Here is an 18,592-nt window from a genome sequence, read left to right as displayed (position 1 = left end):
AGTCGGAGAGAACCATTCCGCCGCTCTCTCCGCACAACATCGGCACTCGGCCGGTACAGCACGCGACTCTTGCTCATAGTATAGCATGAACACATGAGGCACGTTGTGCCAGAAGGAGTACGACCAGATGGGCATGAGGAACATACGTCAACCGAGCAGTCCACTCAAGCTCAGAGGTTGAGAGTGCAAATGTTGAATGACGTAACGGCCTACACGGTAACACGGTTGATACCATTATTCTTGCTATCCACCAAACTTGGCATGCTCATACACAATCTGCTTGCAATAGATAGGCTTTCTCGTCCATCTGTTCGTCCAAATCGTCGTCCGAACCCTCTTCCACAATGATGCGGACCTTTCTACGTTTGCCCGAACTCTCGATGATCGTAGGGTACCCGGTGCCATCGTATCTACCCTGAGAGAATGTGGCAGTAGGCTTCCACCCTTCTTCAGCAGAGTCTCCATAACCTTCACTCTCGGCGATGACTCCAACATGCCAGTCGACATCTGATCCGCTAATTGACGTGTACGCCGTCGTGCTTCTAGTACCTGGCGGTGCGCGCACACCGTAAACTATCTTGAAGTTGCCAAGTGCTCGTGCTATTTCATCAGATGTAAGAGCACAACTAAAGATCTTGTCAGCGATCCGCATCTGCGTGAAGTACAGGCGACTTACCCATGTTCCTCCAGTTTCTCCACAACTGGCTTCAACAAGCGTGCTGTAGACAGGTACCCGCCATCCTGGATCAGAGCGCCATTTGCGAAAATGCAAACAAGAAAGAGGACCAAGAACTGAACAGCTGGGACAACGCACAGTACTGGTATTGCATATTGCCACTTGACTTCGAGCGCAACAGCAGGTTTAGGAGCCCGCCCATCCATGACAATGCGTGGTCCTGCGTCATCCATTGCCGCAAGAGCATCTGCCGTGAAAATGGCGATGTCTTGTGCCCTGTAAGCTGGATCCTGGTAGTCGGAATCTTCGAAGCCATCCCAGGAATAAGGTGACCCGGATGGAAAGGTCTGGTACTGTAAAGGGTTACCATTCAGGAACCAGGTACCCGTCCAGCCTATGCTCCCGGCGAGATACTTGGCGTTCTCATCCGACAAAGTGCAGTTTGGAGCGTACGAGCACGAACCAGATTTGTAGACTTCGGAGACAGTGGAGTTGCAGGCGAACAGATGAGGTTTGATCTCTACGTCATCTGGATCCGTGGTATCGTTGGCGGGCATGTAACCAGTGTCGAGGATCAGAATGCTGGTGCAGCGCGCGCCACAGTCAGAAGAGCTATTGCTCATATAGGTCGAGGTCGTAACTGTGTTGCCTTCTACATAGATATGGCGCTCCACGCCGTGCTCATCTTTGTAGTACAGCGTGCTCTCGGAGTCACTAGGTACAACATATCCTCCTGAAATGATTTCGAGCGTGACGCAATTGGCATCTGCTGTCACATAGCGGTCCGAGATACTGTATGAGGGGGTCACGCTCTTCGAGTCCTCCGACCATTCGACGTACTGATAAAAGAAGGTAATATTGTCGGCTGTGTAGATCGACTCGGGACCATTGCTTCCTTGACCCAGGGGCGCGTCGTAGATCTCGTAGTTCTGCCCTACTAAGCCGTAGTAGTGGCTGCTTCCTGTCTGATCACTAATTCCTGTCTCGTTGTAGGTAGAGTCCTGGTAGACGTTGGATAGGTCCACGAGAGATACCTTTCCAGGAGCAAACCGGAGATACTCAGAAGTCTCGATGGAGTAGCATAACCCCAGGAGGCCAATGGTGATCTGCAGACCAACGACGAGAGCAATGGACACAACGCACAATAGTTGTGTTTTGTTGATACCGAATCTGCCTGGCGTACGTCCTGCGAAGAATAGCTTGAGCACTTTTGACTGCGAGTCACAGTTCATGACCAGCTCAAAATCCTGCAGGTTACGGTAGCCAGAAGCTAGAAACCTCCAACTCAAGATCTTAGCATATGCTCGCAATGCTGTGGTTATAGCCAGACCGAGGCAGAGAGACAGCAATATTGTTAGCGCGTTGAAGGTATACTTTTCAGCTCGACTCAAGGTGAGGGGCTGACTGAAGCCGTAAAGTGTTCCGAACTGGCACAGCACAATGCCTACCGTGACGAACCATTGTAGGATGCTGTTCACAAATAATCTTTGCCATTGTTTGCGCCGGTCGAACTTCCGAACAGTATCTGCCCTTAAGGATTGTGAAGACTCAGGTATCTCGTGCTGCCAGGGTGCTGCGAACGTAGGAATGCGGAAATCTGACACCGGATTCACCAGCTGGCGAAACGACAGTCGGGAGCTTTTGCGGCGATTCCTTGCCTCCGGTCTACCTGTTGCATCGTTGTTGAACGTGCCATCCGGTGCAGACACATATGTCACTTTAGGAGCATAACCTGATTTGCTTGGCTTCCATCTTCCTGGTGTTTGGGAGCTGTGCACAGGATCTTCGATATTGTGTGAATAGCGTAATGGCTCTTCCGGCAAGTTGTCTAATTTATAGTCATCACTCTGGCTGACAGTATGAAACTTCGTCGAGGGCATTGAGCAAAAGCTTCACAGCAATAGTGTTGTTGGTTTTCTCTGTCAATTGCTGTTTAATACTCGCAGTCGCAGTTGAGAAACGGGGAGTCGACCAACGACAGCTGGCACCTCTGAGGCTTGACAATGTCTTATGCATGACTGCAACCTTTGTGTCCCACAATTCTGGCGAGTCTGAGTAGAACAGCGAAAGCATTCAATGTTCCAAAAGTACAAATGTTACCCATACGGTAGATACGATCTGGACCCCAAGTTGATAAGTTTCTGGTGATCTGGTGGAGAGGAGACTACAACGTTGATTGGGTGCATTAACTATTGCCTCGGGGCTGCCGTGCTTTCGCATGGGGGGCCTGACACCGGATCTTGGCGAGTTCTTGAGCAGAGATTCAGACCGGTTGCTTCGGAAGGGCCAAAACTGCCGAATCAACAGCAATCCTATGCGTACTATCTCGTCGTGGCGTCTGCTACTATGCTTTACCGACATCTAGATAGGCAGTCGACACTCGCTTCGAATGGTTGCTGTAGTAACACGGAGAGCTCGACCAGGAGTTCCGTGATGGCACAATTGTCCATTACTAGGTCACAGTCCGACCGATCTCCGTGCTTTCGATGAGACTTGACGTGTGTGATCGGTACGAATCTTCGAAAACGGAAGTGTGCTAGCTTCTGGACGAGCCCATGCATCTGCTTCGCGCTCCTGGTTCAAAGGTTTTCGATCGTGAGGCCCAATCTATATTCCAAGATCATAGGGCTGAAGGACTGAACGAGTCTATGGATCAATCGTGCTCAGACAGGAACCCGGTCGGGCCCTAGCCTGTGCTCTGCGACATGACCCACTTGTACAACAAGTTGTCTTACAAGCATCTGGGGAGTCTCATCGTGTAGGTGTACATGAGGTCGATATGATCGTGTTTTAGCTCAAACCACATCACACACTTTCTCCAGAAGTATTCCTGGTCAAAGCCTTGTGCGGTGTCAAGATTAGCAAATTGGGGCCGCCCATATGCTTCTGAGGCTGAAGCGCATGCGCAAACTCCCACGGCCTTTTGCCAAGAGCGTCAGCAGCATACTAATGTGTTCGGCACGACTTTTGGCTTTCGTACGTCCAATAATGCTTTGCTTGTCGTCACCCGCTGCTCTGTATTGTGTTGGAAGTGATCTTCGGAATGGATTTGTCAAATAAACCGAGGATATTTGCAACACTGTAGTTGAAGCTTCACGATGTACGGGTGCACAGGGGTTCATGTACCGACCCACCGAGCTATTATCCAGCACGTGATATATGATCACTGGCGCGTAATTACGTGCTTTGTCGGACAAAGACAAAGCGCATTTCTCGAACTCCTACGCCCGATCAACACGTGGGAGATAAGTTAAGTGCTCCTTGTAGGACCTCACGAAGAACCACCACTATACAAACCAAGCACATCAAGCAGTCCCTTCTCCTTCAGCCTTAATTCCTCAGATACTTTCCTCCACACCCTCAACCTCGCGTCCCGATCCTTACAATGCGGCATAGGATCCTGCTCCCAGATGCGGTTGAAGTATCTACCGCCCCCTTTGCCTCGTGCATCGCTTCCACCACTCGATCTCGCTAACATGTCCGTTGGCCTTGGCTGCAGCCTGACATTGCTGGACGGCATCAATCGGATGACCTTCGTGAGGTGCACCTTCGCGACAAGCAAGTATGAGGTCTGCACCCCATGAGGCGAATGTGATTGCTGCCTCCTTTCCTATGCCGTTGTTGGCTCCTGAAATGATCACCCACTTGCCTGTCAGGTCAACTGGAGGCACTTCTTTCTCTGTTAGTGTGTCTGTACGATTGTTTGGTCGACCGCCCATCGCATCTGTCCATGCTTTCGATGGTGGGGGAAATGACAAAGGTGCATCGTAGGGGATTTTGTCGATTTCACCAGGTGTGTCCTGATAGGTAGCCATACTGGAGTCTGTTGCTGTTTACACGTTGGACGTTGTACAGGAGGGGAGAAGATGCTGGGACGGTTTGAGGAAATTGGAAGGCTCAAAGAAAGAGGTAACAAGAAGTTATATGCGTCTTGGGTTCGCAGGATGGAAGCTGTCGCCTTGGAAATGCCCGTCTGCTAGCACTCTCGTATAGCACTGATTAATACGCTCATTCCAAGACGGTCGAACGACGTAGCCTAGGTACAACTTGAGCTCGCGGATCTAGCCAGGATGGGTGAGTTAGGATCGTGGAAACATTATTGTCCCAAACCTTCGATTTCTGTTAACCTAGGTTCGGCTCAGTAGCGTTGTGTTAGTGCCTGAGGCTCCAATGAGAAATGGCATGTGCCAGTTGCTCAACTTGAAAGGGAGGCTCAAACATGAGTGAGCACAAGGACGCGGTGGACGGGCCTATGAAAGTTTGACAGGCTCATGGTAGCTAGGTTGTTTCTGCTTTGGAAAGCTAGTGTAGGACTTCGAGTGATGAAGCGGCTTCCTGCAATAGGAGATGTCCACATATCCGACTCGGTCGAGCTAAATTTTGGTTGTACTGTAGAAGACCGATCGCTCTTCCGCCCCCCGGACGTGAGCAAGATGTAGCCTTACTATGATCTCCCGCGAGACGTTGAGCGGAGCTTGATCTTGCAGGCTGGTAGCAGGTTCCTGAGCTCGTTGCCGCTACAGACACATATCATCCTGATCATTCCACGAAGTTATCGATATATTGAGCTTCGCCAACTGCCGAAAAAAAATGCTTCACAAATAATAGGCAGCAAAAGAGTTTTCACCCCTTATTTTCCGGCCACCCAGACCTGGGTCCGATATCGACAAGCAAGCTGCCGAGCAGCGTGGAGCAGCGGCAAGTCTGAGGCAGAGTGGTGTAAAATTCATCGCGCCAAACTGGCGACGACGATGTCTTCTAACATCACATCCTCACTTCTGTCACGCGCTTTTCGCACTGCAACGCGTTCAGGTCGCACTTCCGGACGACAGCCTTGCATCCCCTCATATCAAACTACCCCGAGAACTCTCACTAGGGTCTCGTCGCGGCAGTCGCTCGAATTTATCTACCCCGCGAATACCCGAAATATTTCCAAGCTGGCTCCTTCACGTCCAACAGCTCAGTCTCGCTTGAGTCTGATATCGAGACACCTTGACGACAGACCCTTCCCCGCCATAAATACACCATACACAGTCGACCGCAGCCTTCATCCCTCAGACGATACTCCCTACACTGCACGTACCCGAAACCTTTCGTCATCTTCCAAGATGGCTACTCCATCGACCCAAGATGCACACCCTACCCTCCTGATACCTGGACCAATAGAGGTCTCAGATGATGTTACAAAGTCTATGGGAAAGTTCGCCCAGTCACACGTCGGCATGCCCTTCGTCACTGTCTTCGGGGAGACTTTGACCATGTTGAGGGGGCTGTTCCAGACCAAGAACCCGAAGTCGCAGCCATTTGTGATAGCTGGTTCGGGTACATTGGGTTGGGATTTGGTCGCTGCGAATCTGGTAGAGCCAGGTGAGGAGGTGTTGGTGCTGCACACCGGTTACTTTGCAGATTCATTCGCAGACTGCTTCGAGACTTACGGCGCGAAGCCCACACAACTCAAGGCGCCTATCGGACAGAGGCCGCAGCTACCAGAAGTTGAGAAGGCATTGAAAGAGAAGAAGTACAAGGCCATCACAGTCACTCATGTCGATACCTCAACCGGTGTGTTGAGCAAGGTTGCTGCCTTATCAGAACTGGTCAAGAAAGTATCGCCAGAGACTCTGCTGATCGTCGATGGCGTATGCTCCATTGGCGCAGAAGAGCTGCACTTTGACGACATGAACGTCGATGTTGCTCTGACTGCTTCTCAAAAGGCTATCGGTTGCCCACCGGGTCTCTCGATTATGATGGTCTCAGAAAGAGCTATGGATGTGTTCAAGAACAGAAAGTCTCCTCCGGGCTCGTACTACGCCAGCTTCAAGAACTGGCTACCCATCATGCAGAACTATGAAGCTAAGAAGCCGTCATACTTTGCTACACCACCCACTCAGCTCGTTCACGCTCTCCACACCGCTCTCACTGCGCTCCTGAAAAATCCAATCTCAGAACGATTCGAGAAGCACAAGAAAGTGAGTGACAGAGTCAAGAACACAGTTAGTGCGCTAGGTCTGAAGCAGCTTGCGTCCGATCCCGATAACCAAGCACATGCCATGACAGCTATCTACCTACCAGACGGCCTAACCCCACCAGAAATACTACCAAAACTGATGGATCGAGGTGTGATATTTGCTGGTGGTCTACACAAGGAGATTGCTACCAAGTATATCCGATTCGGTCATATGGGTGTCTCAGTCACAGATGATGAGAACCGAGGGGAGATTGATAAGGCTCTGAAGGCGCTTGAGGAGGGTCTTGCTGAAGTACAAAAAGCCAAAGGTCAACAGTAAACAGGGTGCCGCCACAGTGTCATGCGAAGCCTTACATTGGCATGGCCTGGTCACTATTAATCCCACATGCAAGCCTGAGATCCACCAGCTTGGGGGTGCTTGGATGTGCATCTCCCCAATGTTCAGCATGTTCACCTCATTGCATGGTCATGGGCCTTCTCAGTCTATACCGGGGAGCGGCGCTTCGACGATTCGACGGGTGTACAAAACCACGATATCAATGCGAGATGAATCAAAAGTTCACGGGCAATTGATACTGCTCGTACATATTTCAGAGATCAATGCCACACCAGTTTTATTACAATTCCGAACAGAACAGGAACCTTCGACCCATTCCTCTGGGCTCTTGAGTCAAAGTCGCCATGTCGAAATTGGCACGCTGCAGGTATCAAATGTCAGAATACTTTGTCTTGGGGCTAGAGCAGGTGAAATGGTAGGATTTGTGGACCGTGCTTCTTGACATTGTTCGCTGTACCCCTGATACCCTTTATCCTCGTTACTATTTCCATGTCGTGTTTCTACATTGCATCATTTCGGTACTGGCGCATATAGATTCGTGCTACATCAATCCCTTCGGGTCATTCCACCGCCGGTATCTCGTGCCGAGCTAGTTTGGTTCGCAATGGGCCAATCTGCTTCGGGGAACCCGTCCGATACTTTCCGCCAGCTTGGGATTCAGAATTGAAGATGCGACTGATCATGCAGATAAGCTGTTGACATCTCAGCTACGAAGGAGCGTCTCCCATGCTCTGCAGTCTTGATGGCCGCCACCAGAGCATAGACGAGGAGTACTATGTCAAGGTCACTGTCACTGTCATACAATAGTGGCGTCTCGTTTTCGGTCACAACGTGGCACGAGATCTTTACCACGTTCTCGATCACTATGCACTGTGCCGCCATCGAAAGAGCTTGAGCAGCAAGTGAACCATCACAACGTGGACTAATTGCCATTTCCACATGCCGAAAGTACCTCAAGCAGGACAAAGGAATGCACGCTACCCCAGGATCCGGAACCGAGACGCGCACCCCACTCCAGCTTGAGAACCAAGCCAAGCCTAAGCCAAAAAGAGCCCATGTTTAGTCAAGACGCTATCATCTCATGCTTGCTCCTTTCCACCACTCACAACAATGTTTGAGTCAGCGATCAACACTACCTGCATGATCGTATTGCTAATTGCCTTGGCATAGCAACCATGGCGGCTGAGGGCGTCTTGGTCCATGCGGAACACTAGATGCAAGCGGAATTCGTGTGTCGCTTGCTACCTCGGGGCTTCATGGCTATGCACGAGCAAGTACACTATTGATATAGTGCATTCCAAGCTTGCAACGTAACGATGTGAGTATCTAACTGTACATATTGCTTTCTTTGCCATCTCTCTGTCTCACCGCTCGGCACTCTCATCACCCGTCCATTACAGTTTGCGACGACATCACACCCTGGAGCTAGCGGGGAGACACTCGACAGGATGGACAACAAATCTAGCCTCAGCACAGAAGCAAATGCTATTGCCATTGAGAAGCCGGATCTAGGCACAAACGCTACTCAAGAAGATATCTTCTACAAGGGTTTCGTCGACCATGCCGGTATTGAAGCAGCTGCCATCGACCCCGTCGCAGAAAAGAAGCTCCTCCGCAAAATCGATATCCATCTGATTCCAATCTTATGGCTTCTCTTCTTGTGCGCTTTCATCGATAGAATCAACATCGGCAATGCAAGAATTCAAGGTTTGGAGGAGGACCTTGGTATGGCTGGGAACGACTACAACATGTAAATTCTCACACGAGAAATGAGGAAACAGCGGCTGACCAACATAGTGCTCTGTTCACGTTTTTCATCACGTACATCCTGTTCGAGGTACCCAGCAACATCTTGCTAAAGAAGCTACGACCGTCTGTCTTTTTGTCCTCCATCATCGCTATTTGGGGATGCATTACCATCGGGATGGGCTGCACGCAGAGCTTCTCGGGCCTCGTTGCCTGTAGAGCGCTCATTGGCTTCTTCGAAGCTGGCTTTTTCCCTGGCTGCATCTACCTGATCTCAATGTGTAAGCACATCAGCCACAATTTCATATACGACACCCATGCTCCCTCACTCCTTGCCGCTTGTCAAGCGCATCTCTAATCATTCTTTAGACTACAAACGTCACGAACTCCAATGGCGCGTGAACCTCTTTTTTTGTGCGTCCATCATCGCTGGCGCTTTCTCTGGTCTCCTCGCCTATGCCATCGCGCACATGGACGGGATTCAAGGCTACGCCGGCTGGCGCTGGATCTTCATCATCGAAGGTATAGCAACCGTCGTCATTGCGGTGGGTTCTTACTTCATCATACCCGATTGGCCCCATACCGCAAAGTTTCTTACCGAGGACGAACGATCTATGCTCTCTCGTCGCCTTGCGCTGGATGTTGAGCGTGCCACCATGAACCACTGGGATAAGCATACCGCGTGGCGTTGCTTTGGCGATATCAAGATCTACCTCGGTACCTTCATGTACATGGGCATTGTGCAGACCGGGTACGCGACATCTTTCTTCACGCCGACCATCTTGAAACAGCTGGGTTGGACGAGTGTTCGAGCACAGGTCATGAGTATTCCCATCTTCATCGTCGCAACGATACTAGCACTGTGCACGGCTCTGCTGACAGATCGGCTTAAACATCGATTCGCCTTCATCGTCACCGGCTGCTGCATTTCGACCATCGGCTATGCAATCCTACTGAACATGATCCATGTGCCGGTTGGAGCACGATATTTCGCTCTGTTCCTCATCACTGGCGGTGGATACATCGCTCAACCTGTTGTCATTGTCTGGCTCAGCAACAACGTCAGCGGTCATTACAAGCGTGGCGTCAGTTCCGCGATGCAGATTGGGTTTGGCAACATTGGTGGTATCGTGGCAAGTGTGGTGTATCTGCCGACTCAGGCTCCGAGGTATCCGCTGGGTTTTGGCATGGGATTGGGCTTCTTGTGGATGTGCGTTGGGTGTGCGGTGGTGTTCTTGCTCTTCTTGATGCGGGAGAACAAGTTGAGGGATGCTGGGAAGAGGAACGATAGGTTGCAGCTGCCAACGGAGGTTCAGAATAACTTGGGCGATGAGCATCCTAGTTTCAGGTTCAGCTACTAGGGAAGGTGTTCCTCTTGGAGGAGTGAAGAAAGGTCATGGTGCCACGTGAGTGTTCTGAGTGTTCCACCTTCACTCTTGCCTAAGCGATGTGGGTCCAGTCACAGAAGAGATAAATAAACAATCACCCAAGAATGCGCCTCAAATCAATCCAAGGTGGCATGGTCTAGTGGTAAGACACCGTCGTGTTGTTCAACAGCAAGATGACATCTCGCCGCAAGAGCTGTACGAGGGCAATGAATTGAATCAATGCCCAAGTCGTTAGTTAGCGTCTAGCAACTTCTTGATGCTACATGGGCACCGTAGGCAGCGAAAAGTCGTCTACAGATGAAGGGAAAAGCAAAGGCCGCAGTCGCAGCAGACTTTCTGCTCGGCAAAATCAAACCAAAATCCTTATGCTTTGTATAAGGTGGGAGGGGAGACCCAGGTGTCCGAAAGGATTCCCGACTGCAATCATGGTCGCGAACGTGGTTGTGTGTATCTTCCAATATTAAAGACCCATGTTGATCAGTTCATTGTCATCTTCAGCTCTTGTGCGTGTGGTGTTGTCGAGGCTCGACCTCACTCGCAGACGGAGATCCTCAGTTCAAATCTGAGTGCCACCAATATTTCTTTTTGCTTTTCCAATCAGCTCAATCAGGTGTCAGAAAGTGAGTTAAGAAGAAGATCTCCTCGGCAGACCTGCCCTGCTCGTATTTAGTTCTTTTAGCTCGGACCGCAGTTTCGTCCATCGCGACTCCTCCATTCCATCGTGATCATCACCACCGCGATATACTTCGCGCACGTTCTCTTCGGTGATATTTAATAGCTGTTCCGCTTGAAACAAGGCACAGCGAAGACAGAATACTCAAAATTATGCTCGACTCAGACACGACGAACTGTTAGTCGACACGTATCCGAATCACTACCCTCGAATACTCTACAGTATCTCACCAATGCTTCTGGCCTTCGTTCTTCTTGTTCTCATCGTTTTGTCTGACTACTGATCGAGTAGGGCGCTCGCTCACATTGACTTCACTTACCAGTTCTCTCAATAAGAACAACGGTATCCGCTCTTCACAAGCCTTGCTAATGTTGAATAGCCGGCCCAGACGTCATGGCCTATCGCCGAACATGATAGCCTGCAATATCTCGTATTCGGAAATTTGTGCAGCGATAAGACGTGTTGAGTCGAGTACTACAGGGAACATTACTCGTAATCCAGGCGGTGATGCAAAAGAAGATATCTTCCAAGGCTCCATCAGGAGAGAATACAATACACAAACGTCGTTCACGGCCAGCAGTCCAGTACACGACTCCCCCTTCTCACTTCCTGGACGTGCGCGGTCCCACAATCCTATATCTCCAACTCAATCCCGCTTCAGCCCGACCTTGCCAACGTTTCGAAGACCTACCACGCACAGCAGGATACAGAAAACTGTCATCCCAAACATCGCCCAAAAACTGGCTTGATAACCCTGAAGAAGTGCTGCTGGTGATGACTTGTCACGATATTGGGTCCCTTTGGTGACCAACAAGGACACGACTTGCATACTGTTCAAGCCCAGCGACATGCCAAAATATCCAACAGTGTTGAAGACCGCCCCAGCCAGACCTTGAGTCTTCTCCGGAAACACTTCAGATACCACTATCAGTCCGACGGTGAACAACACGTCACCGGCGATAGGCGCTAGAACCTGCGCAAAGAACGCTCCTTTCCAGTAGATCCAGTGCGGGTCGATCAGCGCCATGAGCAGCGGAGCACCAGCCGCCAACGTTGTCGATACAATCACAAGCCAGAATGCAGGCACGCGATCAACGAAATAGCCAGTCGTCAAGTTGAGAATCACACCGACAATGAGAGACGGCAGGATCCTGAGAGATGCTTGAAGTGCCGAGAATTCTTGAACTTCTTGGAAACTGAGGATGTCAGCCTTTCCGGTTGATCAGAGTCCGCTAGCACTTACTAAAGACTTGCAAACAGCTCCATTGAGTTCATAACACCCCATGTTAATACTGTTAACGCACAGACGCAGGAGAAGGTCTTATTCTTCCAAAGATAGTTTGGAATCAGTGCTGGTCGACCATGCTTCTCCTGGTGCCACATCCAGAAAGGAAACACAACCAAGAGCACAACGCTTATCGTCAACATTGCGATGGCCGACGAATCTTTCATATTGTTGCTGTCTGTGCTGAGGATGGCTAGAACGTAGGACAACATCGCTAAGCCCCCACAAGCGATCGTGGCTCCTACCCAATCGATGTCGGTCTTGAGCTTTGACAGCACGTTTTCGGGTCGGACATCTGCTGGAATTATTCTGGAGCTGACTCCTGCCTGCACGAGCATGATTGCACCTGCGATGTAAAAGCCGACTCGCCAGCCAATGGTGTCGATCAGCACACCGCCAAGGACAAGACCGACCGAAAAACCCAACGGCATACTGAGTCCGAGGCACGCGAACCCTATGTTTCTCCTCTTCCCGCTCGGCACATAGCGTGTGACCAAGGAGACACTACAAGGGAGATGCATCGCGATGGCGACACCCTGGAACGCACGAAACATGACAAACTGAATCCCAGTTGAGGTCAAACCACAGCTCAAAGTAAAGGCACCCAAGAGTGTCACACCAACCAGCTCCATCGATCGTGGACCGATTACATCAGCGATAGCACCTGCTGGTAGCATTGCCGCCCCCGCTGTCAACCCGAAAACGCTCGATGGCCACAAGTACAGCTTTTCTGCCAGTCGCAGGTCGGAAGCGATCTGCGGCAGCCCTACGGTGACCATGCCTGTTGATACCGAAGTTAGGAAGTTGATCAGCGAAACCTGAAAGATTATCAGATTCGCTCGAGCTGCTTTGACAGGAATCGTCGTTTGGGCGTCATCTGCTGCATTTGCCTCTGCGCTCTGAGCGTCAGAAACAGATTCTGCGCGTTGTATTGCTGTGTCCTGGTTCTCTCGCGAGCTTCCCAAACGAATCCCTTTACCTAGTCGCGACGCGGTGTCTCTCGAGAGCCGATTAGCATTGTAAGTTATGTCACCTGTGTGAACGGTGTCTTGCAGTTTGAAGCTGTCCGTGATCGTCATGGTTGGCGTAGCCATATCGCCGAGGAGTTGTGTGATGGTTGAAGACGTGAATACTCAAGGGAACGTGTGGGAAGGGATGAGATTCTTATTATCATTGTTTTGTTATTCGACATTAGCGCAGTAACAGGGTTGTCGCAAGGCGTGACCTGGAGTGCCCTAGCCAAGACGGACCTTTCGTGCGAAATCGGTGGTGTGCGATAGATGACTCTGCTCAACAAGAAGGTGGTCGCAACGCTGCGACGAGGACTGTATCACCAGGTACCACCTCGTCGTCGGTACATTGTTTGCGTCGACAAGTCTGAAGTAGTGCCGAGCTTTTCCCTAGCGATCTCTGAATTTATTTAGTCAAGCACGAACACTCAGTAAACTCCTAACTTTGATTCTCAGATACCACAGCCAGGCAGCAAGGCCGCCTCACAGGACGATTTTCCAGAGCTTGGAATGCTTCGTGCGCTCTCAAGATCAAAACTCCCAATAATGTACCGGCACGTTGTTGCTCTTGTCGAATTCTTTGCAGTCCCGCTAATTCGGTTCTTGAGCGATCTAAGCTGTCAGCTCGGTCAGCTCGGTCAGCCTCGATGCACCTGGTCCAAGGCCGATCTGCATAGCGACGTTCTCGGAGCTGTCTTGCATAAATGTGGTTTCAGGGTTTGCCTTTCTCCATGACTTGACATAACACACCCTGCATTGCACGTGGCCACCATACTCGACACTATGAGAAGCTGTATTTTTATCGGAGCTGGCCAGCCGTGTCACCCGTCTGGGCCCTATTCATAGCCGAGATTCGGCACGCACAGCAGGTTCATCTGAAGTCAGGCGGAACAAAGATGCATCACTTTTCTAAGGATCGACGACCGGCTGTCCCGAAACAGTATGCCGAAAATTCGCTCTCCGCTCTGTCTGCAACATAACCGTGCTTCTCCATGCTTTTTGAAGCTTGGTTGCAGCTTTAGGGCCACTTTACTGCCGCAGTGCCTTGTCTATCCTTCTCCACATGGCGAGCATTCTCCAGCTTTTCAAACATCGTTCCGTGCCCAAGTGGTGCGTCCCGAACGCACACCGACGCGCCATCTGCGGTTCTGAAGCGAAAGAAATTATGGATGGAGACTATTTTCCACTTTCGTCATACCGTGCATTATGGCTCGGCTTACTATTTCGAAAACAATGTCAACCTTGAGCAAGCTCTCTTGACTTAAAGAACAAGGCTTAGTCCTCGTGCTGCCTTTGCGATCGTAGATCATACGAGCTACACGACAGAAATCCAGCATCGGCGACATCATGTTTGGCAAAAGTGGTAGCTATCTGGGCCTTCGCGGCACCAGGCTACAGGTCGCGGTGGGTATCATCGCTGGCATGGACTTCCTGCTGTTCGGGTATTGACAGATCATATATTGAAGCGTATATTCATCGTCTAACCTTTTTGCTAGGTATGACCAAGGAGTAACGGGAAGCCTGTTGACCCTTCAGTCTTTCGAAAAACACTTTCCGACGATCACACCGGGCTCAGCGGCCACTGCTGCGGAGGCGAGCGCGCGATCAACGAATCAAGGAATAGCCGTCGCTTCATACAACCTAGGATGTTTCTGTGGTAGGTCTAGTCGGCAATATTGGCCACGCGATACTGATGACAAGCAGGCGCGATCGCATGTATATTCATTGGAAATCCTCTTGGCCGTCGCAAAACGATCTTCCTGGGCACCTGTATCATGGTTGTTGGAGCGATTCTGCAAGCTTCCTCCTACCAGTTGGCGCAATTTATCATCGGCCGTATTGTGACAGGCTTGGGTAATGGCCTCAACACCAGCACTGTGCCGACCTGGCAAAGTGAATGTTCGCGATCGCATCGTCGAGGCCAGCTCGTGATGGTAAGTTTTCCCTAAACGACCCGTAACGGTTGAGCAGCAACAAGCCTCACCTAATGCTGTGACATCCGAGACATGTTGCACAATGTGATTCGGCTCAAACAGACCAGTGCTATATGCCCAGCATCCCTTCGATCCCAGGTCAACCGTTTCAGGTTTACTAATGTATGTGCTGCAGGTTGAGGGAGCACTGATCACTGGAGGTATTATGATAGCATATTGGGTACGTGCATCAGTTAGCTATCGAGCGCGTCAGCTGGGCTAACATAATCACAGCTCGATTTCGGGTTCTACTTTCTGGATCCCAACGAGATCTCGTGGCGCTTCCCTCTGGCCTTCCAGATCGTTTTCTGCCTATTCATTCTAGCATTCGTGCTGAGTCTACCAGAGAGTCCGCGGTGGCTTGTGTATAAGGGCAGAGAAGATGAAGCTATGAAGGTCTTAGGCGCACTCAGCGACGAGGATCCGAATTCGCCAGCTGTAAAGGAAGAATTTTACGCCATCAAAGACACCGTGCTCGAGGCCTCGAAAGGTTCATTCCGGGACCTGTTTACCATGGACGAAAACCGACATTTTCATCGGGTCGTGCTGGCATATGTCAACCAGATGTTTCAGCAAATTTCTGGCATCAACCTGATAACTTATGTAAGTGGACCCAAATACTGTTGCATCCTTGCTCTGGTTGCATCGGTACTGTGACTGACTATAGCAGTACATCCCGAATGTGATTGAGAACGAAGTCGGCCTGACGCCATTCTTGTCCAAGCTGATCGCAGCTTGCAACGGTACCGAGTACTTCCTCGCATCATGGATCGCCGTCTTCACCGTCGAGAAGACTGGTCGTCGGAAGCTGATGCTTTTCGGCGCCGTTGGCATGTCCATTTGCATGATTTGTTTGGCTGCGACAGACTCTCAAGCTCTGAAAGGCAATACCGGAGCTGGCTATGCCGAGGTCGTTTTCCTGTTCTTATTCAATACATGCTTTGCTAGTAAGTCCCTTGACCTAGAAGCAATATCCGGCTAACACGGATGCAGTCGGTTGGCTTGGTATGACATGGCTGTATCCTGCAGAAATTGTGCCGCTGAAGATTCGGGCGCCTGCGAATGCTGTGGCGACGAGTGGGAACTGGATATGGAACTTTATGGTGGTGATGATTGTAAGTAGTGTACCTTTTCTTTACACACGAGAAACAAGCTAACCTCCGACCAGACACCTGTTGCCTTTGACACCATCAAGTACCAGACCTACATTATCTTCGCGGTCATCAACGCATTCATCGTTCCGTGCGTCTACTTCTTCTACCCCGAAACCGCCTACCGATCCCTCGAGGAAATGGATGCTATCTTCGTCAAGACCAAATCGGTCTTCTCGGTTGTCAGTGTTGCAAGGAACGAACCCAGGCGGTATGGCAAACATGGCGAGGTACTCATCAGCTATGACGAGACGGATATGGCGCACAGACGGCGAAGTAGTGTTGGTGGTGCTGCTGTGAGACGGGACAAGAATGAGAAGGGCGGTGATGAGCAAGAGTATGTGGCATAGTGGCCTGCTGCACGATCCAGCAGTTACTAATATCGTGTCGCAGGTCTGTCTGACCGCAGGAGCATGACAGTAATGTTTCCATGGCGGTCTAAAGCACGCCTACAGTCAGGGGTCTTAGAAACCAGCGAGAATGTGAGATGTCTTCCGATAATCCTCTATCACCTCGCTTTACTCTCCGCCGTTTGGATGTGCATCAGCCTTCCCTATTGTTCGACATCCTGTGTTTGCTTCTGCGTTGTGCATTAGTGCCTGCAGTTGCATGCACGCCAAACGCCGCATTTGGCTGTGGGATGGCGCTATAATCAATGGTGCACCGTGTCGCACATTCGCCCTCTGGAATGGTGAATGGCTTGGTCGCGTTCGACCGTCGACTGTGCTGACACCTGAAGCTCTTCAGAACTCGATCATACGACAGCCAAAGTACAGCTCAGATGATCGAGTCACCCTCTCAGCAGCCGGTGGTCATTGTTGGCAGAGGATTAGTCGGGCTATGTCTAGCACAAGCACTCAAGAAAGCAGATATCCCATGCACAGTATACGAGCGAGATGATGCCCTTGAGACTGATAAAGGCGGTGGCTGGGCCATCACCATACACTGGGCCCTTCAGGCGCTTCAAGAATGTCTGCCGGCAAACCTCTTCAGGCAGTTAGCGGATATCCAAGTCGATCGTGAGCAGGGCATCAGAGACACAGGTCGTTTCCTGTTCCTTGATCTAGCCACTGCACAGCCGAAGTATGAGATCCCGCCTAGCAAGCGAATGCGCGTTAACAGGCGCTTGTTGCGGCTCTTGCTTGCAGAAGGCATCGACATCAGATATGGCAAGCATCTAGTCTCTTTCAACGCTGCAGAAGGGGATCATGCAGCTACGGTGACCTTCGGGGACGGCACAAGCGCTGACAGCAAGCTCGTTATCGGATGTGATGGCTCGAATTCCAAGATGCGTCATCTGCTCTTCGGAGAAGACTCAACGAAGTCACGATTGTATCACCTACCAGTCCGTGCCCTGGGAGTCACGATCCGCATGACCGAGCAACAAATTGTCCCTCTCCGCCAGATCGACCCGCTTCTTTTCCAGGGCAGCCACCCAGAGACAGGCACGTTCCTGTGGTACAGCACGATCAGCACACCTAGCCTGAACAGATCCGACGGCGCAGACGAGCCATACTATGAAGGGCAACTCATCATGTCGTGGCTTTACCGATTACCAGACGACGACGTGCCAGCCGATCACGAGGAACGAAGGATGCTGATGCGACGGATGGCGGCGCCATTCCATGACACGTTGAGAACGGCTGTCGAGCTTGTTCCCAAGGGCACGGCAGTCAAAGAGGTTAGATTAGCTGATTGGCCAACACAGGCGTGGCCAAACCACGAGGGAAAGGTTGGGCTGTGTGGTGATGCGGCGCATGCAATGACGATGTTTAGAGGGGAGGCATTCAACCATGGTGTGACTGATGCTGCAAAATTGGCGAGGTTGCTGGTGTGGGTACGCGATGAGGAGATGACAATGAGAGATGCTATTGATGAATACGAGGAGGAGCTTGTATCTAGGACGTACGAGGCGGTGCTGTTGAGTCGCCAGGCTTGTCTTGACGCGCATAGTTTGCAGGACTTGGGTCCTGATTCACCGCTTGTGAGTAAAAGGGCAAGAATATTGGCTCCGGCGACAACTGTCTCTGGTAAGGAGGGCGCATCAATGCCCAAGGGATGACATGTGTTAGATTTGTTTCCAGACCTCGAGGGCTGGGTATTGTTCCGAGTCTTGAAATGTGTTGGAAGCATGAGCAGAGGCGCGACTGACTTGAAAGAGAGACACATAAAACCCCTTCATCTTTCCAGATTAGACAGCTTCTATAGATTTTGTCAATGATCTGGTTCTCTGCCCGCATATGTAAGAATAAAAACAGTGCTCCGATTGGCGTGCTTCGCTAACGGGGCTTTCTACGGAGCCTCTATCCTTCTTACAGCGGTCGACTAAACCATTTACAGCGGAACAAAATGTTCTGGTTCTGAACCAGATCAGTTGGTTGTGGAGAT

The 18,592-nt window shown here is 50.8% G+C and overlaps 6 protein-coding genes across 6 annotated transcripts; 3 read left to right on the top strand and 3 right to left on the bottom strand.

The window, feature by feature from the left end:
• Positions 1-265: 265 nt before the first annotated feature.
• On the bottom strand, positions 266-2,556 carry PMZ80_009855 (uncharacterized protein; the record flags this gene model as incomplete). Its single annotated transcript, XM_064878248.1, has 2 exons — positions 266-626; positions 677-2,556. The coding sequence occupies 2 exons, from the start codon at positions 2,554-2,556 to the stop codon at positions 266-268; spliced, it is 2,241 nt and encodes a 746-aa protein (XP_064725816.1).
• Positions 2,557-4,101: 1,545 nt separating this feature from the next.
• On the bottom strand, positions 4,102-4,491 carry PMZ80_009854 (uncharacterized protein; the record flags this gene model as incomplete). Its single annotated transcript, XM_064878247.1, has 1 exon — positions 4,102-4,491. One exon carries the CDS (start codon positions 4,489-4,491, stop codon positions 4,102-4,104), a length of 390 nt encoding a protein of 129 aa, XP_064725815.1.
• A 1,293-nt stretch (positions 4,492-5,784) lies between these two features.
• Positions 5,785-6,960, top strand: PMZ80_009853 (uncharacterized protein; the record flags this gene model as incomplete). Its single annotated transcript, XM_064878246.1, has 1 exon — positions 5,785-6,960. One exon carries the CDS (start codon positions 5,785-5,787, stop codon positions 6,958-6,960), a length of 1,176 nt encoding a protein of 391 aa, XP_064725814.1.
• A 1,466-nt stretch (positions 6,961-8,426) lies between these two features.
• On the top strand, positions 8,427-10,085 carry PMZ80_009852 (uncharacterized protein; the record flags this gene model as incomplete). Its single annotated transcript, XM_064878245.1, has 3 exons — positions 8,427-8,728; positions 8,776-9,005; positions 9,094-10,085. The coding sequence occupies 3 exons, from the start codon at positions 8,427-8,429 to the stop codon at positions 10,083-10,085; spliced, it is 1,524 nt and encodes a 507-aa protein (XP_064725813.1).
• A 1,346-nt stretch (positions 10,086-11,431) lies between these two features.
• Positions 11,432-13,149, bottom strand: PMZ80_009851 (uncharacterized protein; the record flags this gene model as incomplete). The annotated part of the gene is made up of 2 exons (XM_064878244.1): positions 11,432-11,981; positions 12,029-13,149. The coding sequence occupies 2 exons, from the start codon at positions 13,147-13,149 to the stop codon at positions 11,432-11,434; spliced, it is 1,671 nt and encodes a 556-aa protein (XP_064725812.1).
• Positions 13,150-14,855: 1,706 nt separating this feature from the next.
• On the top strand, positions 14,856-18,266 carry PMZ80_009850 (uncharacterized protein; the record flags this gene model as incomplete). The annotated part of the gene is made up of 7 exons (XM_064878243.1): positions 14,856-15,014; positions 15,190-15,234; positions 15,288-15,656; positions 15,724-16,000; positions 16,047-16,168; positions 16,222-16,541; positions 16,952-18,266. 7 exons carry the CDS (start codon positions 14,856-14,858, stop codon positions 18,264-18,266), a joined length of 2,607 nt encoding a protein of 868 aa, XP_064725811.1.
• Positions 18,267-18,592: the final 326 nt, after the last annotated feature.

This window comes from Knufia obscura (genome assembly GCF_036327395.1).
Source record: "Knufia obscura strain CCFEE 5817 isolate CBS 148926 chromosome Unknown scaffold_15, whole genome shotgun sequence".
Classification (NCBI taxonomy): Eukaryota; Fungi; Ascomycota; class Eurotiomycetes; order Chaetothyriales; family Trichomeriaceae; genus Knufia; species Knufia obscura.
Note: the sequence above shows the minus strand (reverse complement) of the source record. Positions and strands in the feature narration are given on the sequence as shown.